The sequence below is a fragment of the Alosa alosa genome, chromosome 7, assembly GCF_017589495.1.
Source record: "Alosa alosa isolate M-15738 ecotype Scorff River chromosome 7, AALO_Geno_1.1, whole genome shotgun sequence".
Taxonomy (NCBI): Eukaryota; Metazoa; Chordata; class Actinopteri; order Clupeiformes; family Clupeidae; genus Alosa; species Alosa alosa.
This window is the reverse complement of record NC_063195.1, coordinates 34,162,237-34,182,467: the sequence shown is the minus strand read 5'-3', so window position 1 is coordinate 34,182,467 and position 20,231 is coordinate 34,162,237. Positions and strand designations below refer to the sequence as shown.

The 20,231-nt window shown below is 41.6% G+C and overlaps 1 protein-coding gene and 1 long non-coding RNA gene across 4 annotated transcripts in view; one reads left to right on the top strand and one right to left on the bottom strand.

Moving 5' to 3' along the window:
• The window catches only part of LOC125297029 (titin-like), a 39,630-nt gene that overhangs the window by 444 nt on the left and 18,955 nt on the right, over positions 1-20,231 (top strand). For all 3 annotated transcript variants that reach the window (XM_048247167.1, XM_048247168.1, XM_048247166.1), the window contains exons 2-7: positions 84-171; positions 5,540-5,575; positions 7,113-7,457; positions 7,977-8,255; positions 19,159-19,503; positions 19,680-19,958. In XM_048247167.1, the coding sequence (XP_048103124.1) occupies positions 138-171; positions 5,540-5,575; positions 7,113-7,457; positions 7,977-8,255; positions 19,159-19,503; positions 19,680-19,958 (1,318 nt within the window). In that variant the 5' untranslated portion in view covers positions 84-137. The remainder of the gene's footprint in view (positions 1-83; positions 172-5,539; positions 5,576-7,112; positions 7,458-7,976; positions 8,256-19,158; positions 19,504-19,679; positions 19,959-20,231) is intronic.
• LOC125297031 lies at positions 1,619-1,784 on the bottom strand. Its single transcript, XR_007193925.1, has 2 exons — positions 1,744-1,784; positions 1,619-1,655 (listed from the first exon to the last, which is right to left on the bottom strand). It is a non-coding gene; the product is annotated as an uncharacterized LOC125297031 (long non-coding RNA).

The window sequence follows — 20,231 nt, the reverse complement described above, 5'->3', positions numbered from 1 at the left end:
CACGGAGACGGCAGTGTGCTTCCTAGCAAACCCTTTTAGGCTTATATGGGCTGCCGTCTCTAGTCTGTACACATGCCTTACAGGAAATGGAGACATAATAAACTTCTAGGCTGTGTGCGCATGGAGTTCAAGAACGAATGATGGAGCATTCATCTGTAGTTGCTTTGATCTGTGAGTACAAAAAGGGTTTATTTTTATCCAAAATAACGCACACTGCAAAATACATTGTAAAGTTACATGGAAGAGTGGGATGGCTAGCATGTAAATCACAAACGTGTCTAGAAAATAATTTGTCAGCGAATCCATGAGTGACGTTTATTGGTGTGATAACTATTGCCTACTTATTGATGCCAATTTGAGATATCAATGAAAAAGTAATTGTATAAAGAAAACGTTTGCGATTAAAAAAAATGTACTTGCATCAAAATGGCTACTTTCGTTTCCCCCTCAGCTGACTTTGCTGGGATTTGAAGCAATGTTTAAAAACACCATGCATCCGCAATCTACTACGAAACGTGATGTAGGCGTACTCAAATTTCCCTTAAAGGTGCTCTAAGCCAGTGGTTCTCAACCTTTTTTCAGGGATGTACCCCCTGTGAAATATTTTTTCAGCCAAGAACCCCCTAACCAGCGCGAAGCATTTTTAGTTGGAAAAAAAATACTTAAAACAGAGCACTGTGCACTGTAGCATCACTAGCTTCAACCACGACTCCATCGTTTGAGTTTTGACAGTGATTGACAGGTCTCACGTACCCCCTGGAGTGCCTTCACGTACCCCCAGGGGTATGCGTACCCCCATTTGAGAACCACTGCTCTAAGCGATGCTGGGTAACGTCACTTCTGTTGATTTTCAAACAAAACAGAGCTTGCTCTGTACTTGCTTTTGTACTTAAAAACTACTTAATCATAGAAGGGTTTTTAAGGTCTAAAGTAGGGAATTTATAAGGGGTTTTATAGGATAATGTTTGCAAGGTTCTCAGTTAGCCTTTAAAAATTAGATCAGTAAACAGAATGTGCCTTTGGAACATTGGATGAATGGTTGCTGATAATGGGCAATGTAGATATTGCATTAAAGATCAGCCATTTCTTTCTACAACAGTCGAGGACCCTTTTGCAATTATGTAAGCACATAATGTAATCTGAAAACTGCTGCCATGATTAAAAAAAACAATGCAACTGATCTCAGCTGGTATTCTGTTTATAATAGAGTGGAGCAACCATGTCACTTGCCCCCCCCCCCCCACATACAGGTACACCCCCACACTCTCACACACCATAACCCCCCTCTCACACACACACAGGGCCGTTTCAAGGAATTTGGGGACCCCAAGCAAAATGGACATGGAGCCCCCCCAAGCGCAAAGCCTACAGGAACCACCCCATAGCCATACAGTTTAAGTTCACCCACAGTTTATATAAATACAAAATTTTGACAGTGCAATACTGCAGTTGCATACATATATACTGTGCATTAGTTTTGAACATTTGCAAAAACACCACCGTACCATAAAATCCAATATAAATGTAAAAAAGTGCACAATAACTAAATCCAACATACTTAAAACACACACACTCACATTAACATTTTTCAGTTCTCACAAAGTGAGAAAATAAAACACTGCCATCTTATGCAGAAAAAGGATGCATTGTTCAAACTATAAAAAGTGCAGGTTTTATAGCAATTTAAAAATCCAACATAAATACAAGTACACACACACACACACACACACACACAAGATTAACCTTTCAGGCCATCTTCATCAGTGGAGGTATCCTTAGGAAGAGCCTGAGGGCTGAGAAATTTAAGCAAAGCACCTTGAGGGAGAAAGAAAAGATATGTTAGCATTTCCATATTTTGATATTTAGAAGGGATGCAGCTGCTTTCACAACTACCAATGCTTACTGTAAAAACATCCCAAGCTAATGTTATACATTGACCTAGGTCTACTTGTACTGTAGCTTAACATAGCATTTAAGCATTCTGCTGTTTGAGGATTAGACAGACGCACCTGATGCTTTAAAGACAGTAAACAGCTGGCGTGCATGAATACTACTAGACATGAATGTTCCAGTCTGCTTTGATGCACAGAATTTATCGTGTGGTTCTCCTAACCCCCATTTGGTAAATAGATTATCACGGTCGAATAGTTAGTATAGCAGAGAAGCTATGCCACTTTCATCAAAACCTATTACAAAGCTATAGCAATGTAATAGGTTATGTAATGTAATGTCATTAAATACGATAAACAGTGATTCTGGAACAGATCTGCGTCTTCCTTATCCCGTTAATAAACATATTACAGTATGTAACCATATTCCGTTCGAAAAAAAAACGTTGCGATAACTGTTCTAGTTTGTTACAAGCAGCATGGGCCTTCAGGCAGGTAGTTAACATAAACATTTTTTGCTAGGCTAGCCTTCCTGCTGCGACATTACACCATTTGTACAAGACAAGTAGAGCTATTTTATCCAGTGTAATTTATCACTTACCACTATCTTGTTTTTTCTTATCATCCTCTTCCTTTCTCTTCTGGCTTCCAGAGGCATAACTCGCTTCATTATGACTGCCGAGGTTTTATATTTTCGCGGCAGCAGCAGAGACCACAAACCTGGCTGGCTGGCTGCTGTCAGCGACTACTGAGAGGGGCCCCCTTGAGGGGGATCCCGGTATTGCCGGTAACAGTGTCGTTGCACTTTACTGCATTGACTATCAAAGCAGCGCTCACAGTTTGTCGTTGCATTTTATTTTAAACCAGTCGTTGTCTTGGGGCCCCTGGCCAGCTCGGGGCCCCAAACAATTGCTTGGTTTGCTTGCCTTCTAGCGATGGGCCTGCACACACACACACAATTACACCCCCCCACACACACACATTTACACACCATTACACCATACCAAACACACGCACTAATCCCCTCCCCCATACACATACCATTTCATCACCCCCCCCCCCCACCACCCACTCTAATCACACAATGCAGAGAAGTCTAACTCTCCTCTTCTTTTAAGTGAAGCATTGAAGAGTTGTATGGCCCTGGGGACAAATGACAGTCTGTCAGTTGTGCATGGCAGTGACCGTAGTCTCCAACTGGTCAAGCTCTTCTGTTTTATAATAGTGCTGTGGAGTGGATGACAGTCATTGTCCAAGATGTTGATTAGTTTGTTCAGGGTCCTTTTGTCTGATATTGAAGTGATGCACTCCAGTTCAGCTCCCAAGACAGAGCCAGCTTTCCTTACCAGCCTGTCTTGTCGCCTAGCATCCCTCTTCTTAGTGCTTCCTCCCCAGCATACCACAGCATACCACGCTGGCAACAACAGACTAGAACATCCAGAGGAGCTTGCTGCAGACGTTGAAGGACCGCAGCCTCCTCAGGAAGTACAGCCTGTCCTGCCCTTTCTTGTAGAGTGCTTCAGTGTTGACTGACCAGTCTGGTTTATTGTCCAGATGTATCCCCAGATACTTGTAAGTGTTTACCACCTCCACATTAACCCCCTCAATGGTGACTGGCAGCAGAGCGGGCTTAGACCTCCGGAAATCCAGCACCGTCTCCTTGATCTTTGCAATGTTGAGGTGTAGGTGGTTGAGTTTGCACCATTGCAAAAAAAAAACCTGTTGCTAGAGGAGCTATACGTCTAGATGTTGCTATCCCGTCTGTTCTATATTGACAGCACGGTAACTTAAAAAAAAAAAAACTGCATTATACACAATGAAACAGGAAAAACTGGTTCTTGGAAGTTAGAATGTGGCTACAGGCTCCTTTCCCCACATTGCAGGACTATTTCTTTTAAAACCAAACAGTGGGAGGCTCAAGCAGGCCACTCTACCAACTCTTGCCCTCAACACCTTCAACAGAGGCACCATAGCCCATGTACAAGCCCTCCCTCCATCTCCCAGTCTGGACTGTGGTCTAACATCACATCATACTTGACCAATGGCTGATAGCCTACTGCAAAGCTATCCTTGCACTGCTGCTATAATTCTTATATAACTATGTTTACATTTTTCTCCATTTTGTCCATATAATTATACTATAACTGTTATATATTTTCTTATTATATTGTCAATACTGGTCTCTTATATTGTCCATATTTATTGCTGGTCGCTAGACTTTAACCCTGCACTGTTTGCACTGTTGGACTTATTTGCACTACCACCATGACACACACCTTACTGAGCACCTTACCACGGCATATTAAATCACAGGTTCAGTCCCTGCCCTGTCACTGCAAGTGCCTCATGCTTATACATTACATTACATTCATGTTGATCATTCATGCTTATACAGTACAGTACATTCATGTGGATCCTTGTTCTAGTATCTTTAGTGGATTTGTTTTTTTTTTATCATCCTGTTTATGTTTATGTTGTTTTGTGTGGTGTGCTTGAATTTTCCCTTGGGGATCAATAAAGTAGCTAGCTATCTATCTATCTTTTGCTGTGAAAAAAATCAAACGAAGCGAGCTCAGTTGACATGAATGACTAGTCACCGTTGCTTACATATCTATGGTTGGTCATAAAACGAAGCACCAACAACCTAGTTAGCTACGTTGCTGATGCTTCGTTTTATGTTCCTTTCTTCAAAGCTCACCTCGAGACCTTTCTGTTTCAGGAACCCTTTTCACCTTCTGCCACCACTTGACTCATCGCAATTGCCCTTTTTTTTACTGTCTGTTTGTTTTTGTGTTGTCTTGCTTTATTTGTGTTGACTTTGTAAAGTGACCTTGAGTCTGAGAAAGGCGCTATATAAATAAAACGTATTATTATTATTTTATTATTATGTGTAGGGACCCTGAGGGAGCTACTGACGAGGTTTGGTTCAAAAATGCTATTTGGGAAGCGTTTGGCTCACTGCCCCTAGCTAATCCACTGTTGGCGAGTTGGGGTTGTAGCATATACCGGGCTAAGCTCTGTAGTGGTTGATCAATGAAAAATACTGTCTCCACGGCTTATTTTAAGTGTTTTAATGCAGAAAAACACCCTGGGGTCAATTTTTGCCGGAATTACACTTTAAACTGTCGTGATAAATGGATGTCGGAAAGTGAGAAGGCAGTGAACAGTGGATGTGAAAAGAAAGAAGTGAAACTAATCTGCCCAGAAAAAATCCAGCATTGTGTAATACTAGCTCATGTTCATCTGCTGGAATGTACAAATACACTCAAGAGCAAACAGAGTGGTTCATTGACCAGAAACCTTCAGGTGGAATGTAGTATAGACTATAGGTGTATCAGGTTGCTTTAATACAGTGGCCTGTAAGTGTCTTTGCTGTTGACAAATAAAAACCCAATCACATTTCAATCATATTCCCCTAATCAGAATGACCACATAATACATTTCCGTAAAATGAGATTTTGTTAATAAAAAGCACTAAAATCAGGGAATGTTAAATGACCTCTTGTTTTCCTGCAAGCCAGATGTACTGTAAACAATGAAGCTGTCAAATCAGAGCAGCTATTTAACTGATGTATCTGGCTAATAATCAACACTTGATGTGTTTGTCACTATACTCTGCATAATGTGTCTCTAATGTGTTTGTGTTTCAGGTTTCTTGTCACTCATAGACTGTGGACACTGTCATGGTAATTGCTTACCATTGATGAATATAGACAGTTTCATACCTGTATCATAGATGGTTATGGGATTTGGCAGACACTTTTGTGCAAAGCTAAGATGTTTCAAAGATGTTGTAGGCCTAAATATGATCATTCTTATAAAGTTGTGATTCAGACACCACCTTTATGAAGCCAATTTGATGGTAAACAAACTTGTAATAGGCGAATCGTTCACCTAGCATTGCTATAGCTATACAGTATAGATGCAGTAGTCCCTACCGAGAAAACCAGCCATGCAACTTCCAAAAACGGCGGCCCGCCAAGCCTCGCGAGAATCATGAACATTACCTTGTCAGGAGATATACCTCTTTGGAGATTTGGAGTTTTTGCCTGTTGTTAATCCTTCACCTCCACAACAAAAGCATTTTAATTGTGTACAAGGGGATAAGTCACCAAAAATACCTTAACCTGCATAGTGTACCTTTAACAGACTCAATATGTCATTAAAAGGTCTGTGCAACATGAGCAGGGTCCTTACGTTACAAAACTTTATTTTCTACTCATTGTGAAGAAACCGTTTGAATTCAAAGTTTGTACTGTCACATACCTCAGCTTCCGCTTCCAGGAAAGCCCAAGAGTCTGTTGTTGAGCTCGTGCCCATGTCGCAAGAAAAACTTGACGTTTATTTCCCCTCAAAAATAGGTAATGTAAATGTAAATCAGGTTTGTAGGCCAAGTATACTTGCATATACAAGTAATTTGGTCTCTGCATTGATAGCATAATTTGTACTACCATATTTCTCTGGAGACTCAGTCAGAACGATGGAAAATCAGGAACAGACTTTTATCCTTTTCAATGAGGGGCCAGTGCCCCTCAAGGGAGAGGTACATGTTTGTGTCACCCCATCATGGGTTTCACCAATATTCTCTGACTATACAAAAGGTTAATATTAACGGATGTTACAACAAAAGAAGTAGTGACCTTTAGGTCCAACCCTGTTTGAATATGGTAACTAATTGAGCACTGTCATTTTTATGAATATATTAATGACTCTGTAACTACATGGAAACGGTCCAAATGATGCCTGAGCTTGCTGAAGTATTGTGGGAATGCAGTTGTTGCAGGAAAAGTTAAACAGAGTATTGTGACAGTACAAACTTTGAATCGTTTTCTTCACAATAATGAGTAGAAAACGCATAGTTTTGTCACGTAAGGACCCTGCTCATTTTGCACAGACCTCTTAACAGACCTCTTTTTGCCTCTTAACAGACGTTTTGAGTCTGTTAAGAGGCAAAAAGGAACGTTTAGATGATGCCCCCAGACTTAGCATTGTAGCTCACTGGGAGAACTGGCCATTAGCTGCAGCTACTCCAGTTCGGTAGCACCGATTTTGGTCGTGATTTTTCCTATCGACAGTACTTGGCGATGCCTAGCGATCAAGATCCATGTAAAAATCTGCCAGATTTCTTTTTTAATGCAACTTACTTGAGGATCATTGCTTTAAGATTCTTTTTAATACGGACCCAGATATGAATTTATTTCTATATTTTTTTCTATCCACCAGAAAGTGGAAAGGTGCCCAAACTCACTCATGACAAGGAGAACCAGTGTCTGTCCAAAGGATCATCTGTGACTCTTACATGTGACACTGGTGACCCTTCCCCAGAGTGGCAGTTCCTCTGGTATAGAGTGGTCCCCCTCAGAGATGGTTTACCTGCTCTCACACACACTTCTGGCAGATCTACATATTCCCTGGAGCTCCTGTCAGACAGCAGCAGAGGAGCTGGAGGCTCCTACAGTCTGAACTCAACTGGCCCTGAGCACAGAGGAGTCTATGTGTGCAGAGCAAAGAAAGAAGAGCCGGTCTATTATACAGGCTACAGCAACACTGTGTTTCTTTGGGTCAATGGTGGGTGACTTCAGACTTATCTCAAATCTGAAAGTGGCTTATATAATAGTATCAAATTCATTATAAAGCACCAGGCTATATTTATGAATATTTACCGTATGAATAATTCTAAATGTCTACTGGCAACACTGGTTATATGGCAGTATTGGTATCATGCCTATAAATCACAGCCTGACGGATGTTCTTCTGTGATTGAACTTCACCAGTTGGCAACACCAGCCATCAACCTTGGCACAATGTGTGCTAGGGCCTTCTCCTATATTGCACCCAAACTCTGGAATTCACCTCACAGCTCTGTGAACTGGACTCCATTATCCATTTTAAAGCTGCTATTCATGCCCATTATTTTAGATCAGCGTATTCACTCTAGCTTCATTAACTCCATCTAATACACATTTAACTTATTGCAAATATTCCTAAACTGAAGAGATTGTCTTTCATTTGTTCCTTCCTTTTCTTTAGGAGTTACCATGTGAATGAAGAGATCAATTTTTTTGGTTTTGTTTTCTTTCCATTCAGATCCTGATTCTCCAGGCCGTCTGACCATCAATCCCAACAGCACCAGTTATGTTGAGTCTGAGTCTCTGTCTCTTAGCTGTGCAGGATATGGAACTGGTTGGACTCTCCATCGAATCACAGATTATATGGAGATCTCCCAGTGTCCTTTCACTAGAGGAGCATCATCCTGGGAAAACAGCACATGCCACATCGGTGTTCTGTCTAAGTATGACAGTGGAGTGTACTGGTGCCAGTCTGAGTCTGGAGAATTCAGTAATGGTTTCTATATAAAAGTTCATGGTAAGTCAGTGACCTAATGCATCTACAACTCTCTTGTATAGTGACTGGGTCAGAAGTTTATATAGCAATATATTTCTAAAATGTCTAAATTCAATTTCAAGATGGATTGGACACATTAAAGGCCCCCTAAAGAGATTTTACTTTAAAATAATGTTATTTCGATGGGGCATACACTCTTAATAGGACAAACTTCTGCCACACTCTGAGCAAGGCTCTTATCGCTTGTAAAACAGCCAGGAAGTTTAGTGTTCATGGAACACTGCCCCCTCTATATTGTTATGTTCATACTTTGTTGCAAAAGGCGCATATTTAGTTTGTTTATTATTGTGCTTCTGAAGTGTAGGGAAACCCCAGTAGCACATCTTCTTTAGTGCTGCAGCTGCTTTAACCCTTAAAGGAGTACCGTCACACCGGTGTGACGGGAATGTTGAGAAATTAACATTCTAAAGAATATCTGGGTTCATTGAATTCAACATAGAATTTTAGAACCTTCAATTGTTGCGGAACTTAGAATGTTCAAAAACCTACACCTTTAAGGGTTAAGTTTAGAGACAGTATCACTCTAGAGATATTGGTGACAAAAAAGCTCTTTCTAAATCTGACAGTTCCGGTCCTTAATTATGATCGGCTGAATTGCATCTAATGCTGTTGTAAAACCCAGTGCCACCCTTCAGGCTGACCTGATTTCATTCTATATTACTGCGCCACCACAAATTGATACAAAAGTTATAGTTAGAGTTGCTGCGTCTGGTCTGGACATTGCTTAGCAACAATTCTGATAGAAGAAATAAATTTCTTGGCAGAAGAATGATTATCTATGAATAAGTCATTACATTACTCGTTGCCTTTATTTTATGAAATCTTGCCAGTTTAGCTATATGTAGTAAACATTTTAGAAAGTAAGTAAGTAAAATTTATTTATAAAGCACTTTTAAAATACAGTTTACATTGACCAAAGTGCCGTACATAGTGCAATAAGCAGATTGTAGCTCAGTTACAGAAAGGACAATACATGAATACAGATAAAAGGGCAGGGAAAGCCAGGAAGAGGTGTGTTTTGAGCCTAAATGTAAAACTAGTGAAAGCTCTATCGCGCCTCTATCGAGTCTGGTGCGTGGAATATGCGGGAGACCCATGCTACAGGTGACCTGAGAGCTGAGTGGTGGTGAATGAGATCTGCAATGTAGGATGGGGCCAGACCATTTATGGCTTTAAAAACTAAAGTAGTAAAAGTTAGAGTAAAATCTAGGAGGATAGGGTAATATGCTTCCACTTTGGATCCAGTCAGCAGTCTTGCTGCCGCATTCTGGACCAGCTAAGATCAGTGGTTGAGGGAGTCCCAGGTAGAATGAATACAGTAATCCAGCCGTGATGTAATAAAAGTGTTAATTACTTTCTCCAGGTCATTAAATGACAGAAAGGGTTTAATTTTAGTGAGCTGGTAAAAGCTGTTCTTGACCACAGCAGCAGATTATGTTGCCTAGAGGAAGCATAAGCAGAAGAAGGCCTGACCTAATATGGACCCCTGGGGGACCCCACAGGACATAGAAGTGGAGGATGAGGAGTACTGATCAATAGACACTGAGAATGATTTATTGCTAAGATATGAGAACCATTGAAGAGCTGTACCTCTTATACCAACCCACTGTTCTAGGTGCGACAAAAGAGTGGTGTGGTCGACGGTGGCAGCACCAAGGTCTAGTAAAATCAAAATGGCATTATCACCAGAGTCTAGAGAAAGAGCAGATTGTTCGTTAAGGCTGTCTCAATGCTGTGACTTGCTTTAAAACCCGATTGAAAGGGCTTTAAAATATCAGCAGAGTTTAAAAAGAAAAGTCACTTAAATAAGCCACTTAAGCCATATTCTAAAACAGATCGTTCTGGTCCTTGATTATAATTGGCTGAATCAAGTTTGATGCCATTGTTGCCACTAATACACACCTTGACCACATTTCGTTCTATATTACTGCCACAACTTGATACAAAAGTTAGAGAAGCTGCGTCTGGACGTTGCTCGGCAACCATTCCTCCCTCCCAAAGGTTTCCTCTCTTCAGGTCTTGATATCCCTGCCTGCTTAATTTTTTATCCCTAGTGGGGACAATATTGATTAATGCTACCTCATATTGATTAATGCTACTTCAAGTAAAACACTGCAACATGAAAACAGTCTAGTGCAAGTAATAACAAAGTCCTTTTAGGCAAGTCCCTCCACTCGGCGGCCATTTGACAACGCTTTTGGGCACTCGTAGGGCATCCATTTCGGCAGAAATGCGCGTGCGCAAGGCTTCAAGACACCAATCTTGCTCAATGTATTCACATGTTGACGTTTTGCCGAGGAAGGGGTGGGATATGTGTAGACAACGGCCATATTGGCGTGACAAACTAGCCCCATGCATTTCTATGGAGTATTTTTTGAGTGCTGTGTCTCCACATTAGAAAGTCTCTGGTAATAATCTGACATCAGAAATGGACTGTCACTACTAGCCCCCTGTGCACAAGGCTGTGCACAAGGATTTGAACCTTGACTGATTCCATAGGACAATCTTTATTCAATCTGAATAAAAATGCCTCATGTAAACACCTCAACCAATCGGATTTAGTCCAATTCGACTAAATCTCCAATCGGATCGAGAGGTTGTGTACTCCATTTTGATAATCCGATCGATTGAACAATGCAGGTACAAACAGGTACTCCGATGAGGGCTCACAAACATGCCCCTAACTGTTGCGCTGTATAAGTATAAGTATAAGTATACTCTTTTGATCCCGTGAGGAAAATTTGGTCTCTGCATTTATCCCAATCCGTGAATTAGTGAAACACACACAGCACACAGTGTACACACAGTGAGGTGAAGCACACACTAATCCCGGTGCAGTGAGCTGCCTGCATCAACAGCGGCGCTCGGGGAGCAGTGAGGGGTTAGGTGCCATGCTCAAGGGCACTTCAGCCATGCCTACTGGTCGGGGTTTGAACCGGCAACCCTCCGGTTACAGGTCCGAAGTGCTAACCAGTAGGCCACGGCTGCCCCAATACAGTAGGCCTGCACGATAAATCGTTATAAAATCGTGATCTGGATTCACCCCTGTGTACGATTTAATTTTTAAATGACTTCGATTCTCATCTAATTTTACGAGCCGGCTGAATCACAAATGCGACTACTTTTTTCTGTGAGTTTTAAAGCGCTCCCAAGAGCTGCAATGCTCTCCCTTCTCTCACAAAGTTCAGGGCTTCACCCTCAGCCAATGACAAAGCGCCTTTTAGTCACGTGTTTCACTGGTGGAGCGAGTATGGTAGTTCGAAAGCCTTCAAGGCTGCAGCATTGTCGAACTAGTGCGACAGGAAATATAAACAAAATTGATGTTGATTATAACCTAGGTAGCCTACTAGCAGTGTTGGGGGTAACGAATTACAAAGTTACGCGCTACTGTAATTTAGTTATTTTATTGGGTGACGAAGTAAGGTAACGCCTTACAATAGACCTCTCTGGAATAAGTCCCGCCTCCGAAACAGCCGTGTCCACCCAATTTCCGGGCGTCGAATGTCTATGGGAAATAACATGGCGTTTCGAAATATCATACCTGTCAAACATCTGTAGGTGGCGAAGTAGAAAAAAATGGTGGGCAGATTGGCCTACACACTTCTGCCATCTAGTTTCCACTGGATTTTTTGATTGTCGGTGCCGTTAAAGTAGAAATATATCAGTAAGAAGCACTAAGCTAACGCACGCTTCGAACGCCGCAACTTCCCGAGTCAAGGTTGCATAGCAACGGCAATGTTTCATAGTTTGTCTTCACTGAAATGGAGTTCGTGGCACCAGAGCCTGTCTACGAAGGTGGCACTAACCCTGCATGAAATCATCATGTTTGATAGGTTGTTAACTCATTGAATGCCAAGCTGTTTTCGGGAGCTTTGTCCTAGAGTGCCAGCAATCTAGACCATTGTTGATGATTTTTGTACAGCCACAGCATATTCTGTGTTATAGCTATGAACACATACAATGGCTCGTTTAAAAGGTGAGACTTTAAGCTCTCGGTGGGTGCAAACCGTGTATTTCACAGTTCCTGAGAAATCCCAAGCTAAACAGTGGCTAGTTTTCATCAAAATCGCTTTTTTTTTTTTTCTAGAAATGGAGATATAACGTCTTTCATGAAATATGAAGTGTTGCCTGTTACTTACTTGTGTAAACTTTCCGGGGGAGTGATCAGCCCGAGACCTGGCGAGACTGCCACCTAGTGATAGACCCACGAAAATGGCCTGGTTTTGACCTGACGTGCATGCGTCACTGATTCGACCCAAAGCGGCAACCGAGTTATGATAAAACGTCCAGATAAAATGTCCAGATTGTGCGTTTTCATGAGTTTTCGATCATCATATATTTCATTTCCATTAATCACAGAGATCCCAAAATCACATATAAGGTGTGTTAGAGTGTCTAGTTTCGTTACGTTTTTGGCACTTAACGCATTGGCACTCAATGAGTTAATACATTCTGAAAATGTTACTGTTCTGATCAAGGTCATGCAAAATAAAGCTATCGACTCAATACGACTCTGCCTCTGATTCCTAGTCTGCTTATCATTATCTGTTTTTCGTGAAAAAAAAAAAAATCTCGTCATGTCTTTAAGTGTCTTTGTCGGCGATTTCTTTCTTTTTCAAATATCTCAGCCAACAAACTCTCAGCACAGTCAAACCAAAATTAAGTCGTGTTGAAAAGAGGCTGAACCTTGCAAACGATTTACTTTTATAGACCACTGAAATCACGCGTGAATCACACGTGAAAATGACCATCACGTTAGGTTGTGAGCGAGATCTAACGCCCTCCTCCGCCCGTGTACATTGGAACTAGCTCCCGGTTAGCATTAATAATCGTTTACTACTTTAACGGCACCGACAATCAAAAAATCTAGTGGAAACTAGATGGCAGAAGTATGTAGGCCAATCTGCCCACCAGCTTTTTCTACTTTGCCACCATGTTATTTCCCATAGACATTTGACGACCGGAAGTTGGGTTGACACGGATGTTTCGGAGGCGGAACTTATTCCGGAGAGGTCTATTCAAATTTCAGTAGTTACAGTTAGGCTGAATAACCATTCCTGCGTTACTCACAATATCTCTAATATATTGACTTATTTATCCATAGCAGTACACATTGATTGCTTATTTGAAATATAGCTTAGCCTAGATACATTCTTTCATTGTAGAAATAGAGCATGCATTCTCTCCCTGCACTGCTCTCTGTCAAATAGGTTGGCTTCAGCCCACACCGCTTGCGCAAGGACTTTTCAGGCAGACTACTGTCGTAGTGTAGCCTAGACAATTTTGTTCAAAATTGATGCATTCAAGTAGCCTGGCGGCCCATCCTATATCATTGAAATGTATAGTCTGGAATCGACCCATTCACCTCGCTTAATCCAAGGGGCGGGCAGAGAATTGTCTTTCAAACTGCCTAGTACAGGCTGAGCAAATTAATTTGCCGCCGCTAGGGTGCGTCTAGATTTCTAGGCTAGCATTCAAGTTAACTTTGCAAAGTTAGTATAGCCCACAGTACTTATCACAACATTGTAAATAGTGTTGTCAATCGCAAACGCTAATTTATTGAAACGTCTCTCTACCGAACTATGTGGCTCAATAGATCTCTGAAGTTCGCCTACAAAAAAGAACCAAAACGGCCATCTTTGCCCGTATAAAGAGATCCGGGTGTTAATTGAAGCTAACTACCTATGGCAAGTTGCATTGCAAGTTAGCTCTGGGGTAGCAAAAATCAAAGTGTACCGTCTACACTTACCGGAGATCACAGTATCCACTCGAAGGCAGAGGACAAAAGTGTGTTCAGGAAAACGTCTGCATTTCAGAGTTTTTCATCCCCGCGAGATTTTAACAGGTGCGATAATTAAAAATCCCCATGTTATTTTCCCATTGGAAAAATCGCCAGATACCGGATCTCAAAGATGGCAGCTTTTTTGTAGGCGAACTTCAGAGATCTATTTGCAAAGGACGTAGAGAAAGCACCAGTTTGATAAATAAACCAGTAGTAGAGAAATAACTTTTAAGAAATAATCTGTAGCCTAGAGTAGGCTACTGCAAAAAACATTGGGTACTAGTGACGAGAATCAACTAACCACTCAGTCTGAAACCAAACTGAATGGCCAGTTAATTCTCTACAAGGCAAGCAGTTCAAGAGTGCTAAGAAATTATTCTGTTTTTGATACTGTACTTAAATTAACAATTGACAAGCTCCATTTCTCTAAAGACTGAAGCTGTAGCTGCAGTATGTATACTTTGTGAAGGGGAAAAAATCGTGGCATCAATCATGATATCAATTCTAAGCTAAAAAATCGTGTTTCATATTTTTCCCCGAATCGTGCAGGCCTAGCGATGTAGCTGCCTGGCTACTTTAGCTGTTGGAACTAGCAACTCTAGCTAGGTAAAACTGATTGTTTTCGTGTTTATCCGTACCGACAGTACTCGGTGACCTCGAGAAACGGAGATCTATGTGAAAAATTGCAAGATTTCTTCTTTAAGTGATGTATATCTGCAACAGGTACATATAGATGATTAGAAGCATGTGGATAGTGTACTACCTGCACATTCCTACAATTGGAGTGAAAAGGTCACCATTAGATGAGGCTCACCTAGGTGGAATAAGGTGCAAGATAATGTGTGTGTGGTTGTGCACGGACTGCATTCTTGGGTCAAATGGGATATCTTATCGGGTCTACAAAGTAAGCACCTTAAGTTCTGAAATGTATGTGGAAGCTCATAGTGATTTAATGGAAGAAAGGAACCATTGCAAAGATGTGGCACCAGGCAGGCGCTATTTTTATTCCAAACATTTTATTCCCTTGGGGATCAATAAAGTATCTGCCTGCCTGCCTGCCTGCCTGCCTGCCTGCTGTGGAAGGCACTCAGCTACTTTCAGGTTCCTGAGAAGATTTCAGTTTTGGTTAGAGCATAGTTTGAGGACATTCAGTTGGTGAGTATACCACACCCTTACAACTTTTGGAGGTTGGCATCATGAATGGATGTACCATTTCACCATTGGTTTTCACCATGGCAATGGAGGTAATTATAAGTGCATCAAAATGGGTTGTTGGAGGATGCTGCATGATGGCACTTGACTACCTCCCATCTGAGTCTATATGGATGACATGTCAATGCAGAAGCAGTGAAGCATGCTCAAGGCACACTGCAACATTGAGATATTGTTGGGCAGATGCAGAATTGAAGAGTGGAGCTAGGTCTTGGTATGAGTTGGAAAGTATGGTGACCAGCTTTGTTTGCAAACAAGAAGAGCAAACTAGACATTCAACAGAGGTTTCAAGTGAAACTGAAACCTTGTGTGGTGTTGAGAAGAGGAAGATCTGTTGGAGAGAGCAATGGGCCATGGATGCTAACTGGGCACTGTAGAATTTAGTTTGTGTGTGAGGTGCAGAAAAGTGCCCATCAGGCAAATAAAAGCAATACAAGAAGATGGGGCAAAGTGCAGAATTGGAAACTCCTGGTGGATGTTGGAAGGTAACTGCAAGTTCCACAGTGTATTGTTGTGACTATTTTGAGACCAGATATGGTTTTGTATTAGGAGAGTGAGCGCATCTACTTTATCGAGCTAACTATTCCCTTCGAAGATGTGATTGAGGAAGCCTTTGAAAGGAAAAACTGGTAGCAGAGGTAAGAAAATGTGACTGCCAAGTCCACACAAGACCAGTGGACATAAGGGCAAGAGGCTTTGTAGGAAAGTCAGCCACACCACTTCTGCTAGATTTTGGTTTTCAAAGACCGTCACTGAAAGGAACTGTAAAAGCAAGCCATTGGCTATGGCTGAGGTGCTTGCAGAGTACTTGGGGTCATGTTGTAACCTGAAATAACTCTGAGATGTCTGAAATTGTACCGCTGTGTGTGTGTGGTTGTTGTTGGTGCTGCATGCATATGCCTGCGTGTCAGTTGGGTTTGTTGCTGATTTGATCATAAATGGCCACAGCAACAACAGCACAGCCACAGCAAGAGGAATGATTAAATAATGTGTTTGGTATGCTTGGTATGTTGATAAGTTGCTGATCAGATCAAAAATTACCACAGTAACAAAGAGGAATGACTCAAGAATTTGTACTGTAGGTATTTGTGGGTGCCCTTATCAAGGGTTTGCATTTTGTTTGTATGTTGCTGATTGGATCATGAACAGTCAGAGCAACAAAGAGGATTGACTAAAGAATGTTCTGGGACTTGTTGGTGGATGCTCTCATCAAGTAGCCTAGAAATCTAGACGCACCCTAGCAGCAGCAAATGTCATTTGTTTCTTTTGACACATATAAACAGTGCTTGAATTGGACCAAAAAAGTGTCAGTACCCAATCCGTTGATATGAAGAGTCATATACGTATATATCATATATGTATTCAGTTAAGGAAAATATTGATTTAATGTTGATTTTCTCTTTATCAATATGTTTGTTCTGACTGAAAATGACACGGTCACATGCCAAAAGGTTGCAAGACAATGTTAGCCTAGAAATCTAGACGCACCCTAGTGACAGCAATTTGTAATTTGCAGCCAGGGTCTAGCAACTCTCTGTTGGCTTGCGAGCTGGAAAAATTAAACTTCGATCAGGCCAATAGACCAATTTCACAGTGTCCAGGTGTCCGGCCTCATTGATGTTAATGACACCTTAATTGGCAGGGTAAAACATCTTCCTGTTTCTGTATTTCCTGTGGACTTTTCTTTTGCTGTCTATGGGACAGTGCTCTTCCACAGGAAGTTGATTTACACAGCGGCCCCATCTTGTGAAATGGGCTAATCACATCGTGTATAGAGTTGGTGGGCAGGCGGTGGGCAGGCTTAACATAATGTTGGCAGAGTTGCAACGGTTCCACATGAATTCCCTGCTACTTGAAAACAAAGAAGATGGATGCTGCTGCTGGCGAACAGTGCAAAACAAATTAAGCTTTTTAAAAAAGGTTTGATCATCTAGCCAACTAGATGGTAGGAAAACCAGCCAACTAGCTGGTGGAAAAACGCATGGGACTCATGAGTTGTAGCGCTACCCTATTACGTGCAGAGGGAATTTGAAAGACAACCATTTATCCCGCCCCTCGGATTGAGCACTGCGAATGGTGAGTTCCCGGGCCCTACATCTTGATGTGGGTCTGGCTCATCAGGCTACTCATCAAGGGTTTGCTCAAGATAAGATACAGGGGCTGGTTGCACCAACTGGTCTTTGCTACGCCTGGTCCTAACTGCTAAGTTGGTCTTTATTAAAGGGATGGTTCGGAGAAATTTCAACCTAGGGTCCTTTGCACCATGACCTTGAGCCAAACACCTCCCCAGAAACTTTTTTCCCTTGGTCAACCATTGGTCGAGTTAGCTCTAACTGCCGAATAGCTTAGTGTAGGCACTGGAAAGGCATTGGAAAGTTTGAAAGTAGCCTACACCTACAGCCTACTTTTAGAGCAACCACGCCCCCCTCGGAGGAAACAGCAGTCAAAGTGGCTGGAGGCGAATGTGTGACATGTAGGCTAATGCTTGGAAGTTGCATCATATCTTACTCGATAAATAAATAAAGTTTTCATAATTAGTAATCATCATGCTATTGAAATTGTCTCCTTAATTCCAAATGGAGACAGACAGTTGACCGAGTGTCCTGGAGTAGATTCCAGTGTAGTTAAGAGCAGGTAAAAACTTGAGGCTGGCATCTGGGGTCAAATTGGAGGGGGGGGAAACGGGTAGTGATAGCCTTATTCAATTAAGATGTCTCCTGTGGGGGAACAATTAGTTAGGTACACCATTTGCTATTGTAAAGTGACAACATTCTGTCTGCTTACAATAAATGTCCTGTCCCCACAGTTTCTGCAGTATTTTAAACAAAGAACCAAAAGAATGACATACAGAAAACCACTAAAATCTAACACTACGTACATATGTTATCTAGGCTATAACTGTACCGTATGACTGAAAGAGCTAAGGCCCTATTGGAATAAGGAATACAATCCCAAATAGCGTTAATCAACCAACCACGTTGATGCAAGGAATGCAGTAACAGGTAGAAAGGCAATTATATCTAGCAAACGTAACGTTAGCTTAAGGTTTATTTTATGCACACAAACATAACAGGATGGGCTAGATACCTAAAGTTTTTCAAAGTGTTCCAAATCTATGGTTATCCTATTAGGAATGTACAATTTGCTGTTAACGTTTTTTTTTTTTTATCCATGACTGATATCGAAAGCCCCTTTAAACGATTTCCTGGCTGGCATAGTCAAGTGTCTAGCTAAAATGATGAGTGCTAGCTTGCTAAAAAACAAATATGATAATGATAGCTATGTAGTTTGCACTGTAAAAATGGCTGGGAGAAGTGCTTAAATTTTTACCTTACCCCTACCTGCTACTGAGTAGGCGTAAGATTAAAGCCCGGTCTTAGCCAGAGGAAGGCTTAAGCCTAGATCAGGGGTGGGCAAACTGCGGCCCGCGGGCCTAATTCGGCCGCCAAGCACTTTCATCCGGCCCGCCGAGCATTTCATTTAGTTATCAGGCTGCTCGCTATTTTTTTCCTGCGATAGAGACGACGTTGGTTTAGGTTAGCTTTACCAGAGACTTTCTAATGATGAGACACAGCACTCAAAAATGATGTGGAAGGTCATGGAGCTTGCACATCTGGAAATGCACCTTTTGCAGGCAAGGCCTTGAATACTTCAGGAAGACGATACTTATTTGCATATATTGCAAAAGCATGGCTCCATAGTAGAAGAGTCCAGGTGCTAAAATGGCCTGTTTTATACCTGTCTACTGTCCCAAATTTCTTGTAATGAGTTACTGGCATCATATTTATAGAATTGATCACCTTTCCGATTGTTGGTCTAATCTTGTTTCATGCATTTGTTCTTTTTTGTTTGATGTTTTCAATTCACCAGGACATAGAATTGAGCCCAATCTTTTCAAAGACACAGGGGATCAGCGTCTTCTCAAAGGATCTTCTGTGACTTTTACATGTGCCATTGGTGACCCTTCCCCAGAGTGGCAGTTCCTCTGGTACAGAGTAGTTCCTTTCAGAGATGACTTACCTGCTGACTCACACTGGTCTGGCAGATCTACATATTCCCTGGAGCTCCTGTCAGACAGCAGCAGAGGAGCTGGAGGCTCCTACAGTCTGAACTTAACTGGCCCTGAGCACAGAGGGTTCTATGTGTGCAGAGCAAAGAAAGAAGAGCCGGTCTATTATACAGGCTACAGCAACACTGTGTTTCTTTGGGTCAATGGTGGGTGACTTCAGACTTATCTCAAGTGTTGACCATATACATACATATACATACATACATACATACATACATATATATATATATATGTGTGTGTGTGTGTGTTTGATTTATTTGGTATATACACCATGCTAATGTAGAACTCTGATTTTATTTATCTTCTGTCCAATTACATCCAGATCCTGATTCTCCAAACCATCTGAACATCAATCCCAATGGGACAAATTTTTTTGTGTCTGAATCTCTGTCTCTTAGCTGTGCGGGAAATGGAACTGGTTGGACTCTCCATCGAATCACAGATTTTATAGAGATCTCCCAGTGTCCTTTCACTAGAGGAGCATCATCCTGGGAAAACAGCACATGCCACATCGGTGTTCTGTCTCAGTATGACAGTGGAACGTACTGGTGCCAGTCTGAGTCTGGAGAATTCAGTAATGTTGTCTTTATAAAGGTTCATGGTAAGTCAGTGACCTATGTATCTAGGACTCAGGTATAGTGACCAGGTCAGAGGCTTTAAATCTCAGTGTAGGAGCCATAAATGTTTTCTTTTGCTTTTCATTATGATAAACTTTATGGGTATTGGTTTATTTTGATTTGTGTTTTTTGTTTATTGGTTATTATGGGACATGGGTGTGGCGCTGGGCGTGTGTGGTGCGCAATTGGATGTCTTAATTAGTCCTACCTGACACCTGCGCTTCAGTTCAGTTTGGCGTGGGGTGAGTACGGGGGAA